The 19,596-nt window shown below is 42.0% G+C and overlaps 1 protein-coding gene across 3 annotated transcripts in view; it reads right to left on the reverse strand.

The window, feature by feature from the left end:
- The window catches only part of UACA (uveal autoantigen with coiled-coil domains and ankyrin repeats), a 102,672-nt gene that overhangs the window by 27,494 nt on the left and 55,582 nt on the right, over positions 1–19,596 (reverse strand). For all 3 annotated transcript variants that reach the window (XM_029065129.2, XM_029065130.2, XM_039912267.1), the window contains exons 3-11: positions 18,443–18,531; positions 16,632–16,696; positions 14,333–14,390; positions 12,079–12,149; positions 11,867–11,973; positions 8,076–8,254; positions 7,137–7,174; positions 2,825–2,914; positions 1,852–1,959 (exon numbers count right to left, since the gene is read on the reverse strand). In XM_029065129.2, the coding sequence (XP_028920962.1) occupies positions 1,852–1,959; positions 2,825–2,914; positions 7,137–7,174; positions 8,076–8,254; positions 11,867–11,973; positions 12,079–12,149; positions 14,333–14,390; positions 16,632–16,696; positions 18,443–18,531 (805 nt within the window). The remainder of the gene's footprint in view (positions 1–1,851; positions 1,960–2,824; positions 2,915–7,136; positions 7,175–8,075; positions 8,255–11,866; positions 11,974–12,078; positions 12,150–14,332; positions 14,391–16,631; positions 16,697–18,442; positions 18,532–19,596) is intronic.

Below are 19,596 nucleotides of genomic sequence, written 5' to 3' on the forward strand. Positions count from 1 at the left end.
TGTGACTTGCCTGCTCTCCAACTTGTCTGCTGTGTGGCCTGGGGCAGGTTGCTTCACTTCTCGGTGCCTCAGGTACCTCCTCTGTAAAATGGGGATTAAGACTTTGAGCCCCATATGGGGCAGGGACTGTGTCCAATCTGATTAGCTTGGATCCACCCCAGCCCTTAGAAACAGTGCTTGGTATGTAATAATAATAATAATAACTGTGGAATTTGTTAAGCGCTTACTATGTGCCAGGCACCGTACTAAGCACTGGGGTGGATTCATTCAATTGTATTTACTGAGCACTTCCTGGGCGCAGAGCACTGTACTAACTGCTTACAGGCAAATCGGGTTGGACACCGTCCCTGTCCCACTTGGGGCTCACGGTCTCAATCTCCATTTTACAGATGAGCGAACTGAGGCATAGAAAAATGAAGTGACTTGCCCAAGGTCACACAGCAGACAAGTGGCAGAGCTGGGATTAGAACTAAGTGCTTAACAGATACTATTCAAAATAAAGCACTTAATACAGTGCTCTGCACATAGTAAGCGCCCAACAAATATGGCTGACTGATTGATTGTACCAGGGCAGGTCCAGCCACATCATTATTCACGTAATCTCTCAAACAGTGCTATACCCTCCATGCCCACCAAGCTCTCTCTCTTTCAATTGATATCGGGCTGCATTTGTTTCTTCCTCTTCCCTCACAAAGGTCAGGACCTCTCACTTGTTGGCAGCCATTTCAATTTTCCCATTTTACCCTTCAACCTTCTAGCTAACACTAGCATAGAAGCACTTGCATACTGTGTTTTACAGTTCTCTCATCTTTAAAATGGATATTAAATACTTGCTTTCCCTCCCCTCGTACTGCGAGCTCCACATGGGACGAGGATGTGACTGCATTGTATCTACTGTGATGCTTAGAAAATAGTAAGATGAAAACAAATATCACAAATGCTATTACTGTTTAAAGAGACTGATTGGAGAAAGAGGGGATTTCTTCTGTTAGGTTAAATAATTCTGCTTCTAATAATGGCATTTATTAGGTGCATCACAAATGCTATTATAGTTTAAAGAGACTGATTGGAGGAAGAGGGGATTTCTTCTGTTACGTTAAATAATTCTGTTTCTAATAATGGCACTTATTATGTGCATACTGTGTTTCAAGCACACTGTGCTAAACACTGAGGGAAATATATGCTAATCAGATGGAACACAGTCCCTGGCCCACATGGGTCTTAGAGTCTAAAGGAAGGGAGAATAGATATTTTAATCCCATTGTACAGAAGAAGCAACTGAGGTACAAAGAAGTTAAACAACCTGCACGAAGTCACCCAGCAGGTATGTGGCAGAACTGGCATTAGGATCCAGGTCTCCTGACTCCCAGCTCTTTGCTCTTTCCACTAGGCCACAATGGCTCGAATATGAGTGCAGTGGGTCACAAAATGGACACTGTAACAAATAGATGGCCCCGGTCCCAAATCCGACAAAAAACTCCACCCAATGAACACATAGGACTAGAGTTGGGTTAAGTGTGTGGTAAAACAGCAACCAACCAGAATTCAAGTGGAAAGGACTAGAAAACTGAGAGGAATAGGGTCACAAGATCATTTGTGACCTTTCACAGAGGAATCGTAAAAAAAACAAGTATTACTGTTGCTTACATGTAGCACAATTTGAAAACTCAGTGGACACCGATTTGATATTTCAGGATAAATCTGTGGTTCAACGGCAATTAATTATTTTTGCCCTCTCTCTTTTTCCTGCATTTCAACAAAATGTGTTTCTAAACTGTGACTTTCATACACTATTCCAGCTCAAAAGAATTCATTATTAGCAGCTAAATCACCAGTCTTTGAAGTGTTTACCTCATTCAGCTGTAGCTGTAATTCATTCACTTTATCTAACAATATCATTTGTTCATGCTGAATCTGTCTCAGTTTCTCCTTCAAATCTCCATTTTCAGCTTCCAGATCCTTAGAAAGACATTGAGAAATCATTAATTGGTCAGGGTACTTGGGACATTACAAAATAATATCCTTGCTGATAATGCTATTAATGCACCTGTCTGTCTCAAATGCTAAAGAATATGGTGAAATTACATCCAAATACCAATATTACTGACTTGACTAAAATGATTCCACAAAGTGAGACTGCAGAAGGTAGACAATCTCTGACAGGAATAATCTGAGATTTTCAAGATACTGGCTATGCTTTGAACTTAGCCAGTGAATTCAATAGGAGAGATGAAGGGTCAAGTTGCATTAATACATAGGTGAATAGATACTTCACTAATTCCAAGCATCCTGGATCCTGTGAATTGAAACCAGTCTAAAGTATTTTTAATTTACCAAAACCTAGGGCCTCTAACATAGCAATCTTGTCACCTGTTGATGAAAACCACTACTAATAAAATCAAGAGCTCTTTGTCAGACAGGCAAAAAGTGGTGGCTTTTATATTTGATCAGTGTGGTTTACCTCATTAAATGTCATTAATTGAACGGATGCTGTGCAAACTATATCCTTCAATCATTTAGATAAAATGTATTATTAACATACCCAGAAGCAAAACGAAGGTTAATAGCTCTAAAAAAATATGACGCAAATCCATACGTTTGGAAAGGATCTACCAAAAAGTTTTAAGACTGGAACTTCTCCTAGATAAGTAAAACCAGAACTTACAAGCTTTACGTTTATACAAATTTAACAGCATCATTACAATGATGTTTAGATGCATTTTGGGAAACAATAGTATAGCATTTTAAATGATGACTTTTCTCAAAGGTTACACACATACACGCCCTCCTCCCATCTTTCTTGTCCGCGTCCTGGTTTATTTACCTGGACATTTTGTTGCTCTCTCTGATTTGACTTCATATTCGCATCATCTGGCATATGTACTAGATTTCGCTTTGGTGACATATATGACGCCTAGATTGCGGAAAATTTGAACATAAAGACATAAAAAGCAAATGAGTTCTGCAAAGGCATTTCCAATTGGTAAAAATGGACTCCCGCACTGGATTTTGTCATCAAACCCCAAATGACATTAAAAGTTCCACAAGATGGCAGTGTTTCTATTTGCTAAACCATCCACAGATGGATTTTTCCCTACGGAAAAGTATCGCGTTCAACAAATTATTGAATCTGTTACTTGAAGGTTCCATGATTGAATTAATGACCAAACATTAGATTCATTTAGAGTCTTAAATTACATTAAAATGTTCTATTTTAGATTTCAACCCAATACCATAAATTTGAAGTTGATGCTGTCAAGTCAATCCAGAATTCATTCTACCAAGCCCAGTAATCACGTCACGTCACTATGCAGTTGTTTATACATTTAAGACTAATATCAATACACTTTTGGTCTCAATTACTAACAATCCAGGGAGTGAATTAGGTGTTTTCAAGAGATGTCAGGAAAAAATTGAACCACGGTGCCTGATAGGAGGGGTGGGGAGAGTCTTTATCAGCCAGTCCATAAAACTAAAATCTGACTCATCTGTTTTTGTTCATTCGTCACTGGTTATAACAACAACATACAATGCTCAAATGACAATGTTTATAAACTGGAGTTTCACCAGGAGCATTTAAAGATAAGCAGCATGACTCCATGATAAGACACCAGGAATTCCAGATTATCTGTTGGGGGTGGATAGGGTAGAGAAGGAGGAAGAGGAGGAGGATGGAGGAGGAGAAGTCAAGCAAATCATATTTATTGAGTGTTTAGGAGTAGGAGGGGTAGGTGGGAGAGAGGGGAGAAGAAAGGAGGAGGAGGGGAAAAAGGAGGAGGAGAAGGGGGATGAGGAGGAGATGGCAGAAAGAAAAGAAAGAGGAAGATGAGGGGAGAGGTTCCCTGGCTTCTCAAAATGTATATGGGACTGGAAGAGGGCTGGAGGATGGAAATGCGGGGGCAGGTGGGTGGGGAAAGGTAATGTTGGTAGAAACCTCACCTGGCCCCTATCAGGAAGCTACCACACAAACAGACCCCACCACCTCCCTTCCCCCTACCCACACCCATAGTTCACCTGAGAGGCACATGCGTAAATAAATCTGTAGGAGTCGCATATAAGATCTGTGCAGCCATGATTTCACTGTGCTCACTTATTCAATTCTAACTATGAGCAACTCTACCACTATACCTGAGAGAATTTGAATCAGATTATTGCTCCTGAAACTTGCAAATGAGCCCTCCCTACTCTTTCTAAAACCTAATTTTTGTCATCAAAGGGATGAAATTAATGGACATGTTGAGAGACTAATCAGGGCACTGGTAAACACGCAAGAGCTTAAAATGGAATGCTACTCAAGTAAAACTGAAAGATTTCAAAGGCAAAGAAACAGGATATGGAGGAAATAGAAATGCTTTGTGCATTTGGGGAAGCTGCTTATATGACTCAGAAAGAAACCCAGCTCTATTATTTAAGGATTTGGAATCTTCAGAGATGATTAAACAGTTTATAGAAAAAAGCACTAAAATAAATCCCCTTTCGATGTTTCAAAAATTAAGGGAAGCAGATTAATTGACGGAACAGTATTTAATATAAAGTAACAGTATTAAGCCTCAGCATTATCCTCTACTCCTCTTTCTACCCTCCTATTCAGTGTGCTTCAAAAACCTGATTTTTCCTCCATAACATTCCTGTGATTCACCCCTTCCTCTCCGTAATAATAATATTATTATTTGTTAAGCGCTTACTATGTGCCAAGCACTGTTCTAAGTGCTGGGGTAGATACAAGTTAGGTTGGACACGATCCCTGTCCCACACAGGGCTCACGCTCCTTCATCCCCATTTTACAGATGAGCTAGCTGAGACCCAGAAGTGAAGTGACTTGCCCAAGTACATGTGGCAGAGCTGGGATTAGAACCCAGGACCTTTTGACTCCCAGGACCATGATCTATCCACTAAGCCACTCTGCTCCATCTAAATGAATACCACAATGGTACAGGCACTTATCATATCTCACCTAATGCAACAGCCTCCTCACAGACCTCCCTGCTTTCACTCTCTCCCTTCTCCATTCCTTACTTCACTCTGCTGCTCCGATCCTTTTTCTAACATGGCATTCTGCCCACATCTCTCCACTCTTTAAAAGACCACCAGGGGTTGCCCATTCTATTCCTGAGAAGCAGCTTGGTCTAGTGGAAGGAGTGTGGGCCTGGGAGTCCGAGGACCTGGGTTCTAATCCCACTCTGCCACTTGTCTGCTGGGTGACCTAGGGCAAGTCACAACTTCTTTGTATTTCAGTTTCCTCATCTGTAAAACAGGGCTTTAGACTGTGAGACCCATGTAGGACAGGGATTGTGTCCAACCTGATTCTCTTGAATCTTCTCCAGCACTTAGTACAATGCCTGGCACATAGTAAATTTTTAATATCACAATTCCTTTTAGTATTATTATTCCACTCCGCAGCAGAGACTGCTGACCATCAGCTTTAAAGCACTCTATCAGCTCTCTCCCTCCTATTTATCCACTCTTTTCCGCTATTCTCCAGCTGGTCCTTTCTATTCTTGTGGAACTCACCTACTCCCTGTCTCCTTCCCCCCTCCCGCCTCCAACCTCTCGCTCATGCCATTCCCCCTACTTGGAACCCCTTCCCACTTCACACCCCCCCAGGCTAACACTCTCCTCACTTTCAAAACCCTTCTGAGATCACATCTCCCCTAGAAATCCTTCTCCAGTTAATTCCTCTTCCTTATCAGTGGCTTTAAAGCACTCAATGACCTTGCCCCCTCATTGATTTCCTACTACAACCAAGTAGACCACTTTGCTCCTATAATGCCAACCTGATTACTATACTTCAATCTCATCTGTCTCACTGCTGCCTTCTTACTCGTGTCCTCCTTCTGGCCCCAGAACTTCCTCCCCTTCATATCCATCAGACCACCTCTCTCCCCAACCTCAAAGCCTTACTGAAATTACATCTCCTCCAAGAGGCCTTCCCCGACTAAGCCCTCATTTCCCCTACTCCCTTTTCCTTCTACATCACCCTCGCACTTGGATCTGTTCTCTTTAAGCACTTAATATTCACCCCACCCTCAGCCCCACAGCACTGGCAGACCTATCTGTAATTTATTTTTATGTCTACTTCCCCTTCTAAACTATAAGCTCTGTGTGGGGAGGAAACAAGTCTACCCACTCTGTTGTACTGTAGTCTCCCAAGTGATTAGTACAGTGCTCTGCATGCAATAAGTGCTCCAAATAACACTGATTGGTTTGGAAAACATATCTGCCTCTCTCTGGACGTAGAGCAAAATAGAGTGTAAGTATAGCATTTATCATAGCTAGTCTTCATATTTCTGGGAGCTTTCGAAAAATATAATGAGAAGCAGCATGGTGCAGTGGATACAGCCCAAGCCTGGGAGTCAGAAGGTCATGGGTTCTAATCCCAGCTCTGCCACTTATCTATTGTGGGACCCTGGGCAAGTCACTTCACTTCTCAGTGCCTCAGTTACCTCACCTGCAAAATGGGGATTAAGTTAATAAGCTCCATGTGGGGAAGGGTCTGTATCCAACCGGATTTGCTTGTATCTACCCCAAAGCTCAGAACAGTGCTTGGCCCATAGTAAGTGCTTAACAGATACCATAATTATTATGATAATGATGATGAGAAGAACATTATGGTAGGTCAGTAAGGTGTAAACTTAATGAGCGCAGAGGAAGACATGTAAATACAGACAGTAAGAAGAATCTGCTGGTCACCTAAGGCAAAAGAAAAGTGATGACATAAGGATTCTCCAAAACCTCGGCTCTTATTATGAAATTATCAGGTACAGTGTTCGTGAACTCTCGCTTCACTGATTAAGGGAACTTTGTCCACAAAAGGCTGACTCTTCCACCAGGGTGGAAGAGAAACAGCCGTCATTTATTTATTTATATTAGTGTCTGTTTCCCCCTCAAGACTGTGAGCTCGTGGGCAGGGAATGAGTCTACTAACTCTGTTGTACTGCACTCTCCCAAGCACTTAATACAGTGCTCTGCGCACAGTAAGTGCTCAATATAAGTGAATGATTGATAGGGTGGAAAGGTGAAGGGAAGTGACATCCTTCCACATGCAGCACTGAACAATCTTAGTCATGTTAAGTGTTCATTTACAATTCCCTCCAAACTCAGAAATTAGAATTATTTCAGGCTAGAAAAGGACTTACCTGCTGTGTACCCAGTCCTTTCTTCAATGACAGTCTTCCTAAAGAGCAAAAAGAAAAAAAAATTAGGTGGGAAGCAAAAAGGGATTCCATCAGATATTGTTTTGATTCAATTACTTTTAAAAAAGAGTTAATTCTTCCCCATTATCTTCATTTTCATCTGAAAGAAAATACAAGGGTCTTAGATATATTCTTCTTGGAAGATTCACAGATGTTATACCAAAATCATTCCCTGTAGACTATTAGGCCCCTATAGACTGTAAGGAGATAATAATAAGATGATGGCATCTGTTAAGCGCTTACTATGTGCCAAGCACTGTTCTAAACTCTGCCGAATTGTACATTCCAAGCACTTAGTACAGTGCTCTGCACATAGTAAGCGCTCAATAAATATGACTGAATGAATGGGATAGATACAAGATAATCAGGTCGTCCCATGTGTCTCAGTTACTTTATCTATAAATGGGGATTGAGACTTTGTGTCCTATGTGGGACGGGGACTGTGTCTAACCTGATTAACTTGTATCCACCCCTGTGCTTAAAAACAGTGTTTGACATGTAGTTAAGTGCTTAATCAGTACTATTATTATTATTTTTATGATCACTGAAACGGACAGGGCATCTCTACCTATGACAAGAAATGTCTTTTCCATAAACTGGGATGGGGATTTGAGATTTGTTTTGGACTCCACTGGAGCTAGAAACATGTGCACCTCAACAGATACAAAAGTGTTTCCTCAAGAAGTACAGATTAAATGGAGACAGACTGGTTTCCTCCACGTCAATCAGCAATAAACAGAAGCAGGGTGTGGCACTAGGAAACGGATAAACTCTAAACTCCCAACAAAACAGAAGATTCTTATTCATGAAAAAGTCTTTCAATCCTTTCAAATAAGTCAAATTCTAGAAGTCTTGAAACAGGTTGATGGAGAGTTTGGGTACCTTTGAAGTTGGTAACGGCAGTCTTCACTAAGGTCAGAGTGTCTAGATTGTCCCCCATTCTGGCATAGTAAGAGCTGTCATGACCCCGGGAGTCTAGCAAGTTGATGTCGGCACCATTTTTAATCAAAACATCCACTGCCTCCGCACAGCCATGTTCGCAGCCTAGCATGAGCGCCGTCCTGAGGAAATAAAGTGGGAGAGAGGGAGACCTCACTAATCAGTAGATCCTGGGAAACGTTAAACAAAGCCCAGGGAAAAGGTTACCCTACTCTGCCAGATCAGGTCTGTCTAGGGGAAGCAGCAGGGCTTAGCGGCTAGAGCACGGGCCTGGGAGTCAGAAGGACCTGGGTTCTATTTCCGGCTCCGCCAAGAGTCTGCTGTGTGACCTCGGGTCAGTCGCTTCACTTCTCTGGGCCTCAGTTAGCTCATCTGGAAAATGGGGATTCAGACTGTGTGCCCCATGTGGGACAGGGACTGTGTCCAACCTGATTAGCTTGAATCTACCCCAGCACTTAGAATAGTGCCTGACACATAGTAAGGGCTTAACAGATACCATTATTTTTATTAGGTCTGAAAGAATCCATGTCAACCAGCTAAGCTTAAAACTGAATAAGCCATAAGACTTCCCATCTCACAATGTTATTTCACTGTGGAACGTCTATCAGAAAAGGACTGTAATCTCCTTGTGGGGAGGGAACGTGTCTACCAACTCTGTTGCACTGTCCTCTCCCAAGCGCTTAGTACGGTGCTCTGCACACAGTAAGTGCTCAATAAATATGACTGAATAAATCAATAGTATTTAAACGCCTATTGTGTGCTCCTCTAGACTGTAAGCTCATTTTGAGCAGGGAATGTATCTGTATTATTGTCCTCTCCCAAGTGCTTAGTTGAGTACTCTACAGACAGTAAGTGCTCAATAAATAACTGACTGACTGCAGAGCACTGTACTACATGCTGAGAGAGAACAGCCAGGTGGTCCCTCAGGGGCGGAGGCCGGGGAGGAAGGGGCTCACAATCCAAGGGACTGCATTGGCCACCTGTCCTGTAAGCCCACCCCTAAAACCCCTGCACTTAGGTGGAAGGTCCCAGTGCTGTCCCTTGGTAGCCCAGTTGACAGGCTTGGGCCTCCAGCCAGGCCAGTGCAAACATCTGGAGGTTCCAACTGGGTCCGCAGGACTCCTGAGGCAGCACCAACCCCATGGCCCCAAGAGGCCCCGGCCCCAGTGCAGAGGTTCAACCATGACAAGCAGCGAGGCCTAGGGAAAAGAGCATGGGCTTCAGGGCCAGAGGCCCTGGATTCTAAACCTGACCTGCCACATGTCTTCTGTGTCACCTCGGGCAAGTCACTTCACTTCTCCGGGCCTCAGTTACCCCACTGGGGATTTAAATCCTACTCCCTCTGACTTAGACTGTGAGCCCCACGTGGGACAGAGACTGTGTCCAACCTGATTAACTTGTATCGACCCCAGTACCTGGCTCACAGTAAGTACTTAACAAGCACCACAGTTAGTAATCACTATTATTATGGCCCATTGGCTTGGGATGGACAGAAGGTGCATTGGCAGCTTACATTCCCAACATTTAAAATGTCAGAGAGGCCTACACTGTTGAACCAGGGACGGTCCTCTAGGAGCAGAGAAAAACTGTGCCCACTTCCTTCAACTACAAATACCGCAGCTCTTAACGTCACTGTCTAAACTGTTTGTTTATGCTGGGTGCGTCATGTTGTTCTTTCCTTGTGTGCCAGGTCACCTAAAACCATCTCTTTAGACTACGGGCCAGTGACCCTGTGAATTATCCTGGCATCTGTGCCCAGCATTTTGCCAAAAGTCCTGAAGGAGAGCAGTGTGGTTTGGTGGCTAGAGCAGGGGCCTGGGAGTCAGAAGGACCTGAGTTCTAATCCCCACTCTGCCACTTGTGTGCTACGTGACCTTAGGCAAGTCACTTCACTTCTCACTCAGTTACCTCATTTGCAAAATGGGGATTTACATACCTCATATGTAAAATGGGGATCAAGACTGAGGGCCGATGTGGAACATAGATTGGGTCCAAACTTAATAGCTTGTATGTACCTCAGTGCTTAGAACAGTGCCTGGCACATAGTAAGTGCTTCAACAAATACCATACAAAAATGTCATAAATAATAATACAGCAACAGGGGCACTGAGTGGAAGTTGGACTCAACCTCTTTCGACTCCATGTAAAAATCCACTAACTTGAGTCTTTAACAACACTCCCAAAAAGCCGGTTTTCCAAGACTACCCTGGATCCTAATGATTTCTTGACCAGCTTGGCAACTTTCTTCTGGAATGAGTGTGATGAGTTCTTCTGTATTGCATGTTTTTCATTTTGCGTTTTGGATACTATGTTACTAAATAATAAGGGAATTTTTTTCTCATAACATGTATCTACATGGACACGATATAGTGCTGTGTTGGGAAAAACTTTTGGGTATGCTATTGGTCCTCTAGACTGTAAATTTGTTGTGGGCAGGGAATGTGCCTGATATAGTGTACTCTCCCAAGCACTTAGAACCGTGCTCTGCACACAGTAAATGCTCAATAAATATGGAAGCAGCATGGCCTAGTAGATAGATTGATGAAATTCTTCAGGAATACAAGCCCCATGTTATAGGAATTTTGCTATTCTTTGATATTTTTGGAATAAAAATGGACACCTTTAAAGTCACGACATACTTAAAACACCACTAGAAAACAATGCTGGTACCAAAACAAAAAAAAAATTAAAATCAATGTTTTAGGTGACTTGCACTTTGGAAAATGTCTGAAATTAGGAGTAGAATTTCTTATTCTTCCTTCCCGAACAACACTCCCTTTAGGTATGTCAAATGCAACTGGAGCAAGACTTCCCTTTTTTAAATGGATTTTCATATATGTGTTCCAATCCCCTGCCTCAGGAAAGTCCGGGACAAACAGAAGCAGAATTTACATTATAATCCAGTCTGTGAATTTTTCTAAGTCATTAAGCAGGTTGATTGAATTGAGCTAAAAAATATCTTGATCACCTTCATAAATAAACACCTCAAATAAAAGTTTCAGCTCTATTTGATTTCTTCTATATCTTGTGGAGTTTGCTTTTACTGAAATACTTTGAAAAGAATTAAATTTTCACTTCAATGCTTAAATTGTTAATGTGGGTATAATTACTTTTCCCACAGAGGTGGTATTTAGTAAACGTTTACTATGTGGCAAACACGGTATTAAATACTGGGTAGACACAGGATGAATGTGATGGGACACAGTCCCTGTTACACATAGGGGTGAAAGTCTAAGAGTAATGCCTATCCCATGTCTGACAATGAGCATAACTGTTTGTTTGTTTTTATGGTATTTGTTAAGTGTTTTCTATTTCTAGGCACTGTACTAAGCACTGGAGTAGATATAAGCTAATCAGATTGGACACAGGCCCTGTCCTACATGGGGTTCTCAATCTTAATCCCCATTTTACAGATGAGGTAACCGAGGCCCAGAGAAGTGAAGTGACTTGCCCAAGGTCACAGAGCAGATAACTGGCCAAACCAGGATTAGAACCTAGGCCCGTGCTCTATCCGTTAGGCCGTGATGCTTCTCTATTTCTTTCAACACCGCAACATTAAACATCTAGGCAGATGTTCGTCAATTCTTCTGCCCTCATGTTCTATCCAAAACTTTCACTGAAAACATGCATTCTGGCCAAAATGAATGTTCCAGTTTTCTGGCCTTCTATATATTATATATCACACAAACACACAGAATTATATGCATGATTTTCTCACCGATAAAGGCCATTACCTGTTTTGCTTGTCTCTCGCATTAATATCTGCTCCTCGGTCGATCAGAAGTTGGCATATGTTTGGCCTACACATTTGAGTGGCCAGCACCAGAGGTGTCCGCCCATCCTGAGCAGCAGGGAAAATTCAAGCGGGAGAAAAGCGTAAACCTTGGGAATGGTGAGAAACTCAACTCTCTTGAATTCGTCCAGTGAATGAATAAGGGATTCTCACCGCGTCTTTGGCATTCACTGAGGCTCCATGGTCACACAGCAGCTGAATGCTAGAGGTACAGTCAGTCATAGCTTGGGAGAACCGAGACAAACAGAATGGTTTTACCAGTGTGTATTCACTTTTCAGAAGTTTCCCAGATTCCATTCAAAGCCTAAGAGTGCCTCCACTTCCAAAACCACCGCCTTCTCTGTCCACCATAGGTGAAGTAATGTTATGCAAGCTGACTAAAAAACAAACAAAAACCCAGCAATACCCTCTTCAAATTAATTCCAGTTACTATGGGGTGAAGTAAGAAGTCCCCCATCATTGCAACCAGTCTGCTAACTAACTAGAAGTAGGCTGAAGAGATGACTGGAATTTGATTTTCCCTTCATTTTTCTACAATGAGAATAACTAGCTTGGCTCTACTTCCACAGGCCGCTTTGGTCTCCAACTAAGCTCGTTGTGGGCAGGGAATGTGTCTGTTATATTGCTATATTGTAATAATAATAATTACGGTATTTGTTAGCACTTATTATGTGCCAAGCACCATTCTAAGCACTTGGGGTAGATAAACGCTCAATAAATACAAGTCAATCAGACTGGATACAATGACTATCCCACATAGGGCTCACAGTCTTAATCCCCATTTTACAGATGAGGGAACTGAGGCACATAGAATTGAAGAGATTTGCCCAAGGTCACACAGCTGACACGTAGTGGAGCCGGGATTAAAATGCAAAACCTCCAGACTCCCAAACTCATGCTCTTGCCAATAGGTCATGCTGCTTCTATTGTATTCTCCCCAGTGTTTAGTATAGTGCTCTGCATACAGTAAATGCTCAATATATGATTGACTGACTACCAAATAACTGAAACTCTCTTTCATCTTTTGGTGACCAGCTGACCTTAATGCTGAGGGTGGGTACTTACTAAAACACCAACTATGTCAAAAGGGGAAAAAAAATTGTGAGATGACTCCAAAAAAAATCCACCATCAGGGTGCCAGAGCAGGAATCATTCCAGAGTATAAAATACATAAAACAAATGAAATCTAACCTGAATATGCAACTGAATAACTACCTATTTAGCTGATATTGCAAGAGGCAATTCTTGGCAAGTTTAGACTGGTCAAGGTTGCAATGTCTTTGTGAACTTGAAATGTATTCCAGGACTCAGTTATCCAGAAACCAGCAAATTGTCTCTGTCCATTATATGTTAAAAAGACACTTACTGAAAAAAATATCCCTTTCATTACAATAAAAAACCTTGAGAGAGAATGGTCCACAATTAACCAAAGGAACAGATGCTTGTCTTTCTGAAGACACCAATTCCACAAAAATGTAAGAGAGTTATTTGTAGTTCGATTTGTTGTTTGAAGTTTTCATTAAATATTACTTTTCTCATCTCCAAAACTTCAAGAAAATGCTTTGGGTATTGATAACAGCATCACACACCTACAGGGGTGGTCCATTTTGCCTAATCTATAAAATTAGTACATGATTCTACAGAAAACATGGAAACCAGGTGTCCTCGTGGGAAGAGCAAAGGTCGGAGTCAGAGCACCTGTGTTCCGATCCTGGCTCCACCCCCTTTTTTTTTCTTTAAATTGTATCTGTTAAGCACTTACTTTGTGCCAGGCTCTGTAAGCGCTGGGGTAGATACAAAATAATCAGATTGGACACAGTTCCTGTCCCACACAGGGCTCACGGTGTTAATCTCCATTTTACAGATGAGGCAATGGAGGTTGGGAGAAATGAAGTGACTTGCTCAAGGTTACACAATAGATAAGTGGCAGAGCCGGGATTAGAACCCAGGTCCTCTGACTCCCAAGCCGGGGCTCTTTCCATTAGGCCATGCTGAGTCTTGTCTGTTGTGTGACTATGGGCTAGTCACAACTTCTATGGGCCACGGTTCCATCAACAAGGAGTCTCAATACCTGTTCTCGCTCCGCAGACTATGAGCCCCTTGTGGGACAGACACTGCGTCTGACCTGATTACCATGTCTCTACCCCAGCACTTACTACAGTGCTTGACACATAGTAAGCACTCAATGAATATTATTATTATTAGAGAGGCAAATCGCAACAAGATGCAACCCTACCATTACCGTTTGCTGAAATGAGAGACTACTCACTAAACTTCAAAAACAGCCGACTGCATTAGAGCACACTTTCAACACAGATTGCAATGATTTAGAAGGTTTGATGAGTAACTGAGACTGCATCACGTTACAATCCAGGTCACAACCCGAAGCCACGAGGTCGCTGCTTACCCGCATCATGAAGGGCTGTTCTATTCTGATGGTCCCCATGTTCAGTAGGACAGTTATACTATTAAAGAGAGTTGGTACAATTCTATTAAAAATTATGGATGTTTCTAGAACGCATATTTGACTTTCAATCCTAAAATATTTCATTTTTTAAATTCCCTTATTTGATATTTTTATGAACAGACCATCAAATCGTAATTATCTTATTTCCGCCTCCCCGCCATCTACTGAACTTCATTCCTCCCAACTTGCAGCTAGTGGAAGGTGTGTGAAGGGGAAAGGGGGATGAGGTGGGGGGAGACCACAACATGTTACCCTCTGGAATTCTCCATTTATACCAAGCTGATGGCTGGTTTGAATGCAAAATCATTGCCCTGGACCCAGTGGCTTCCGCAGCCTCTATGGCAACTCAGCTCTGGTATTTGTCTCAAAGGGACCCATAAAGAGACACACCAGACGCACTTATGTCTATATCCATAATTTATTTATTTAATGTGTTAATGTGTTTCCCCCTCTACACTCTAAGCTCTTTGCGAGCAGGGAATTGTCTTTTTATTGTTATAACGTACTCTCCCAAGCACTTAGTACAGTGCTCTGCACACAGTAAGCATTCAATAAATATGACTGACTGGCCAGACCAGCTGCCACTGTGCTCCCCAAATCCCTAGAAACCAGCAACTATTGCATCCTCTAGCCCTGCTTGTTGTTATATTGTACTTTCCTAAGTACTTTGCACACAGTAAAGGCTCAATAAATGACTGATTGAATGAATGAATGAATACCCCAACGGCCACCAGCTCCATTCCAAAATAACACACATGAGAAGCAGGGTGGCCTAGTGGAAAGAGCCCAAGCCTGGAAGGCAGAAGGACCTGGATTCTAATCCTGGCTCTGCCACTTGCTTGCTTTGCAACCTTGGGCAGGTCACTTTGCTTCCCTGCACCTTGGTTACCTCATCTATAAGATGGGAGGTTAAGACTATGAGCCCCATGTGGGACAGGGACTGTGTCCAAACTGATTTGCTTGTAACCACCCTGTTGCTTAGTACAGTGCCTGGCACACGGGAAGCGCTTAACAAATACCACAATTATTATTAGTAGTAGTACTACTATTATTATTATTTTTAAATCTCTGGTGGGGGCCATGAACTATGCTGAGTAGTACTTGACAACTTGCGGCTAGTGGAGGAAGTTGGGGGTAAGATTCTTTCTCTATCATCTTGAGTAAACCATGATGAGGGACATGCCTCAGTGACTTACAGCAGGTCATTACATTTACATTATATAACTTGGAATATACCAAAGTTAACCTCCCTTCATTTTAAAATGGTACTCTTCAAAGAGGGAAAACAGCCATTTTCAATTAACTTGTTAAAAGGTTTTTTTGTTGTTGTTTCTTTTTTTTAATGGCATCTGTTGAGCACTTACTACGTGTCAGGTTCTGGACTAAGCGCTGGGGTAGATACAAGTCGATCAGACTGGGCACAGTCTCTGTGTCACATGGGGCTCACAGTCTTAATCCTCAATTTAGAGATGAGGGAACCGAGACCCCGAGAAGTTAAGTGACTTGCCCAAGGTCACACAGCAGACAAGTGGTGGAGTAGGAATTAGAACTGAAGGCTGTTAGAAAAAGCTCTTAACTGGCATTTTGGTACACATCGGTTTAGGAAAAATGTGGGTTTTACCATGACCTACCTTGTACCACATATTAACAGTCTTTATAAACTGAGGCATAAAAAGATTCTCATCTCAGCTATGGTCAATTGGGTGGCAGTTTCTGGATAGTTTACTATGTATTCACTACGGTTTGCCATGAGTACAGTGCTTTGCAAATAGTAAGCACTCAATAAGTGTGACTAGCGTGGCGCAGTGGAAAGAGCACGGGCTTTGGAGTCAGGGCTCATGAGTTCGAATCCCAGCTCTGCCACTGGTCAGCTGTGTGACTGTGGGCAAGTCACTTAACTTCTCTGTGCCTCAGTTCCCTCATCTGTAAAATGGGGATTAAGACTGTGAGCCCCACGTGGGACAACCTGATTCCCCTGTGTCTACCCCAGCGCTTAGAACAGTGCTCTGCACATAGTAAGCGCTTAACAAATACCAACATTATTATTGTGACTGAGAGATTCATTTCCCCAGTGTTTCGTCCCTTTTGTTGTTTACATTTTCCAACAAAACTTGAAAAAAAGTCAAAATCAACATGTTAGTTTCTTTTCTCCAGAATGCTACCCATAAAAAAAATACCAAAAGCCTCCCTTTAACTTTTATTATACATGCATACAAATTATGGATTCAACCTTCAGTACCTGTAAAAGCTTTTGTACGCATAAGGCATGTCCATATTTTGCAGCTAAGTGCAAGGCATTCCTCCCTAGAAGTTAAAACACAGCAATTAAAATTCAATATATTTGCTGACTGTTACGTCTTCAATCTATTCATTTCTCTATATGGTAAAATGGTAAAGAATTCCCGGATCCAAAATGTAAAGCAAAATTTGAATGCATCTGTTCGATTTGATTCAAAAAAACGAGTCACATATAACCAAAGTATAAAATGGAGAAATGGGAATATCACATCTTAAATATAATCAATGCATATTTGATAACCTAAGTGGTCCTTCTGCCACCATACTTACTGTTTTCAGCAAGCATTTTGGCTAGAATGCTGCAAGGGACTTAGGGGATATTTGTCTGATAATCTGAGCCTGTTTTGAGATAATGCACCAGGGGAGATGAGAGGAACGACTTGTGCTCATGCATATGGGGCAGGAGAGGACAAGTACTGAATGTGTCTGCTAATTCCACTGTATTAGCAAGCGCTTAGTACAGTGCTCTGCACACAGTGAGCGCACAATACGATTGACTGATTACTCTAGCATGATTTTTTTTTTCCTGGGTGTGTGTTTTGGCAGAATGTATTCTCTGCATTAAAAGAGAAAGAGGGCTCACAGTTTCTCCTGTGTGGACAGAGCACATGCCTGAGAGTCAGAAAGGTCAGGGTTTAATTCCGGCTCCGCCACTAATCTGCTATGTGACCTTGGGCAAGGCACTTAACTTCTCTGTACTTCGGTTTCCTCATCTGTAAAATGGGGATTAAGACTGAGAGCTCCACGTGGGACATGGACTGTGTCCAACCTGATTAGCTTGTATCTACCTCAGTGCTTAGTTGAGTACCTGGCACCTAGGAAGCACTTGGAAAATACCGTTATTATTAACAATAATTATAATTGAATTCAGGCAGACTTGTGCTTTTGGAAGAACGTTCCCTGATTCTGCCATCAGATTCTAGCCAAGATTCGTTGTGAAAACACATATTCTGACAGAACTGAATGTATTAGGGGTGCCATGCTGGGATGTAAGGTAAGCAGCCATATTTAGAAATGGGAAAGGAGAGAGAGAGAGCACCAAAGCCTTTGGTACAAGGTGGGATTTCAAACAGTCTTTAAAGGCGTGAGCAGGGTCTTAACAGACTAGAAGGGAGAGATTGCTGCAAGTGAGCTGAGAAACATGCGAGAAGACAGAGCCAAGTGTAGGAAGAGAGAAATAGGAGAGGGAAGTGGGGTTTTGGTTTCATCCATTCCCACACAGGAGGGATGAAGTAAGCAAAGGAGAGAGGGATAGCAGCATCTGCTCCCTCCCACCCAATGCTCAGGGAGAGGCCCCTGTCCCAGGAGCAGCTGATGGTAACAGTCAAGAAGCACAGAACAGGCCCTTCAGCTCTCCTTTTTCAGAGATCCAAGAAGTACACAGGGCTGGACCAAACCCTGGGGGTGGCTACCGTCCCACCCACACTCCCACCCCAGGGGTCTCTGGGAGCTCTGCTCACTACAACAAACTGTCCCGGGGATCCAGAGAGAGGAGACAGAATAAGGACAGAAAAATATGATGAAACTAAGAAACGTAAACTGAAAAAAAAAGGCTAACAGGCATAGGGGGAAGATCAGGTATTTTCCCCTAAATTAACAAACCTAATTTACAACTCAGTGATCAACAACAATGCTTTTCTCCACTCTTTTAAGTTGGCTTGGATTTTTTTTTCCTCTTAAAATGAGATTTTATACAACCTATTAGTAGCCTATTAGAACTATTAGTACTGTCATATTTGGAGGAAAACATACCTGAAGCATCCTTGGCTGCGATGTCAACTCCATTTACAAGTATAGCATTCAGACAATCCAGGTTTCCCTTTGATGCCACAACATGGAATCTAAATACAATGAAAATAAATTTACAGGTATATTCCACACTGCGTCATATAACTCCAGGATTTTCATCCACTAATAAGTTTCTCAAGATTAGTTTTTAATGAACTGCGTACAAGGGAAAAGAGAAAAATACCTTCAAGGGTTACATAAATTCTAGATATTTAAAAAGTAAGAAGAGTCCTCATTTTCCTCATTGTGAAAATAAGCTTTAATTACCACCAAATATTATACTGGAAAAATGTATGAGTACAATAACAATGAGATGGCAAGATTTATTCTTTGTAATTTACTCATCATTCTCAAATGCCTTACACTCAATCAACAGTATCTATTTAGCACTTACTGTGTATACAGCACTTATTAAGCAACTGGGAGAGTACAATGGAGTTAGTAAACATGATCCCTGCTCTCAATCAGTTTACAGTCTAGTAGGGGAGAGAAACACTACAATAAGGTACAGGTATAGGGTAAGAACAATATAAGGATGTATGTAGTGGTGCTGTGGGGGTAAAGTGAGTGTCAAAGTGCTTAGTTCTCCCATAAAACATGGTTTTTATTATAACACTAGTAGGGAATTAGGAATTTTGTGCTTCTAACAACACAGGTCTCCACCTGGATAATCCATGATGCAGTGCTTGAAGAAATGATGGACAGCAGGCAAACAGTTGGACAAGGCACTCTCTCTAGACTAAATTTTCATTCAAGCAGGGATCATGGAGAACACAACTCATTCATTCAATCATTCATTCAATGGTATTTATTGAGCACTTACTGTGTGCAAAGCACTGTACTAAGAGCTTGGGAGGGTACAATATAATAATAAAGATACACTCCCTGCCCTCAATGAGCTTACAGTCTAGGAGGGTTGGGTATACTATTGTAAATACTAATCCGTTCGTTAGCCCTTGTACAGGGAAAACCAGCATTTTCTCCTCAGAAAAATTTCCAGTGGTCACTCATTTCTCTCCACAAGAAACCAACTTCTGACCATTGGATTCATGGCTTTCCTCCTCACTCTGTTTCCTTCTCAGGTTCACCCCCAACTCACACCTCTTGCCCCTACCAAG

The sequence above is a fragment of the Ornithorhynchus anatinus genome, chromosome 5 (genome assembly GCF_004115215.2).
Source record: "Ornithorhynchus anatinus isolate Pmale09 chromosome 5, mOrnAna1.pri.v4, whole genome shotgun sequence".
Taxonomy (NCBI): Eukaryota; Metazoa; Chordata; class Mammalia; order Monotremata; family Ornithorhynchidae; genus Ornithorhynchus; species Ornithorhynchus anatinus.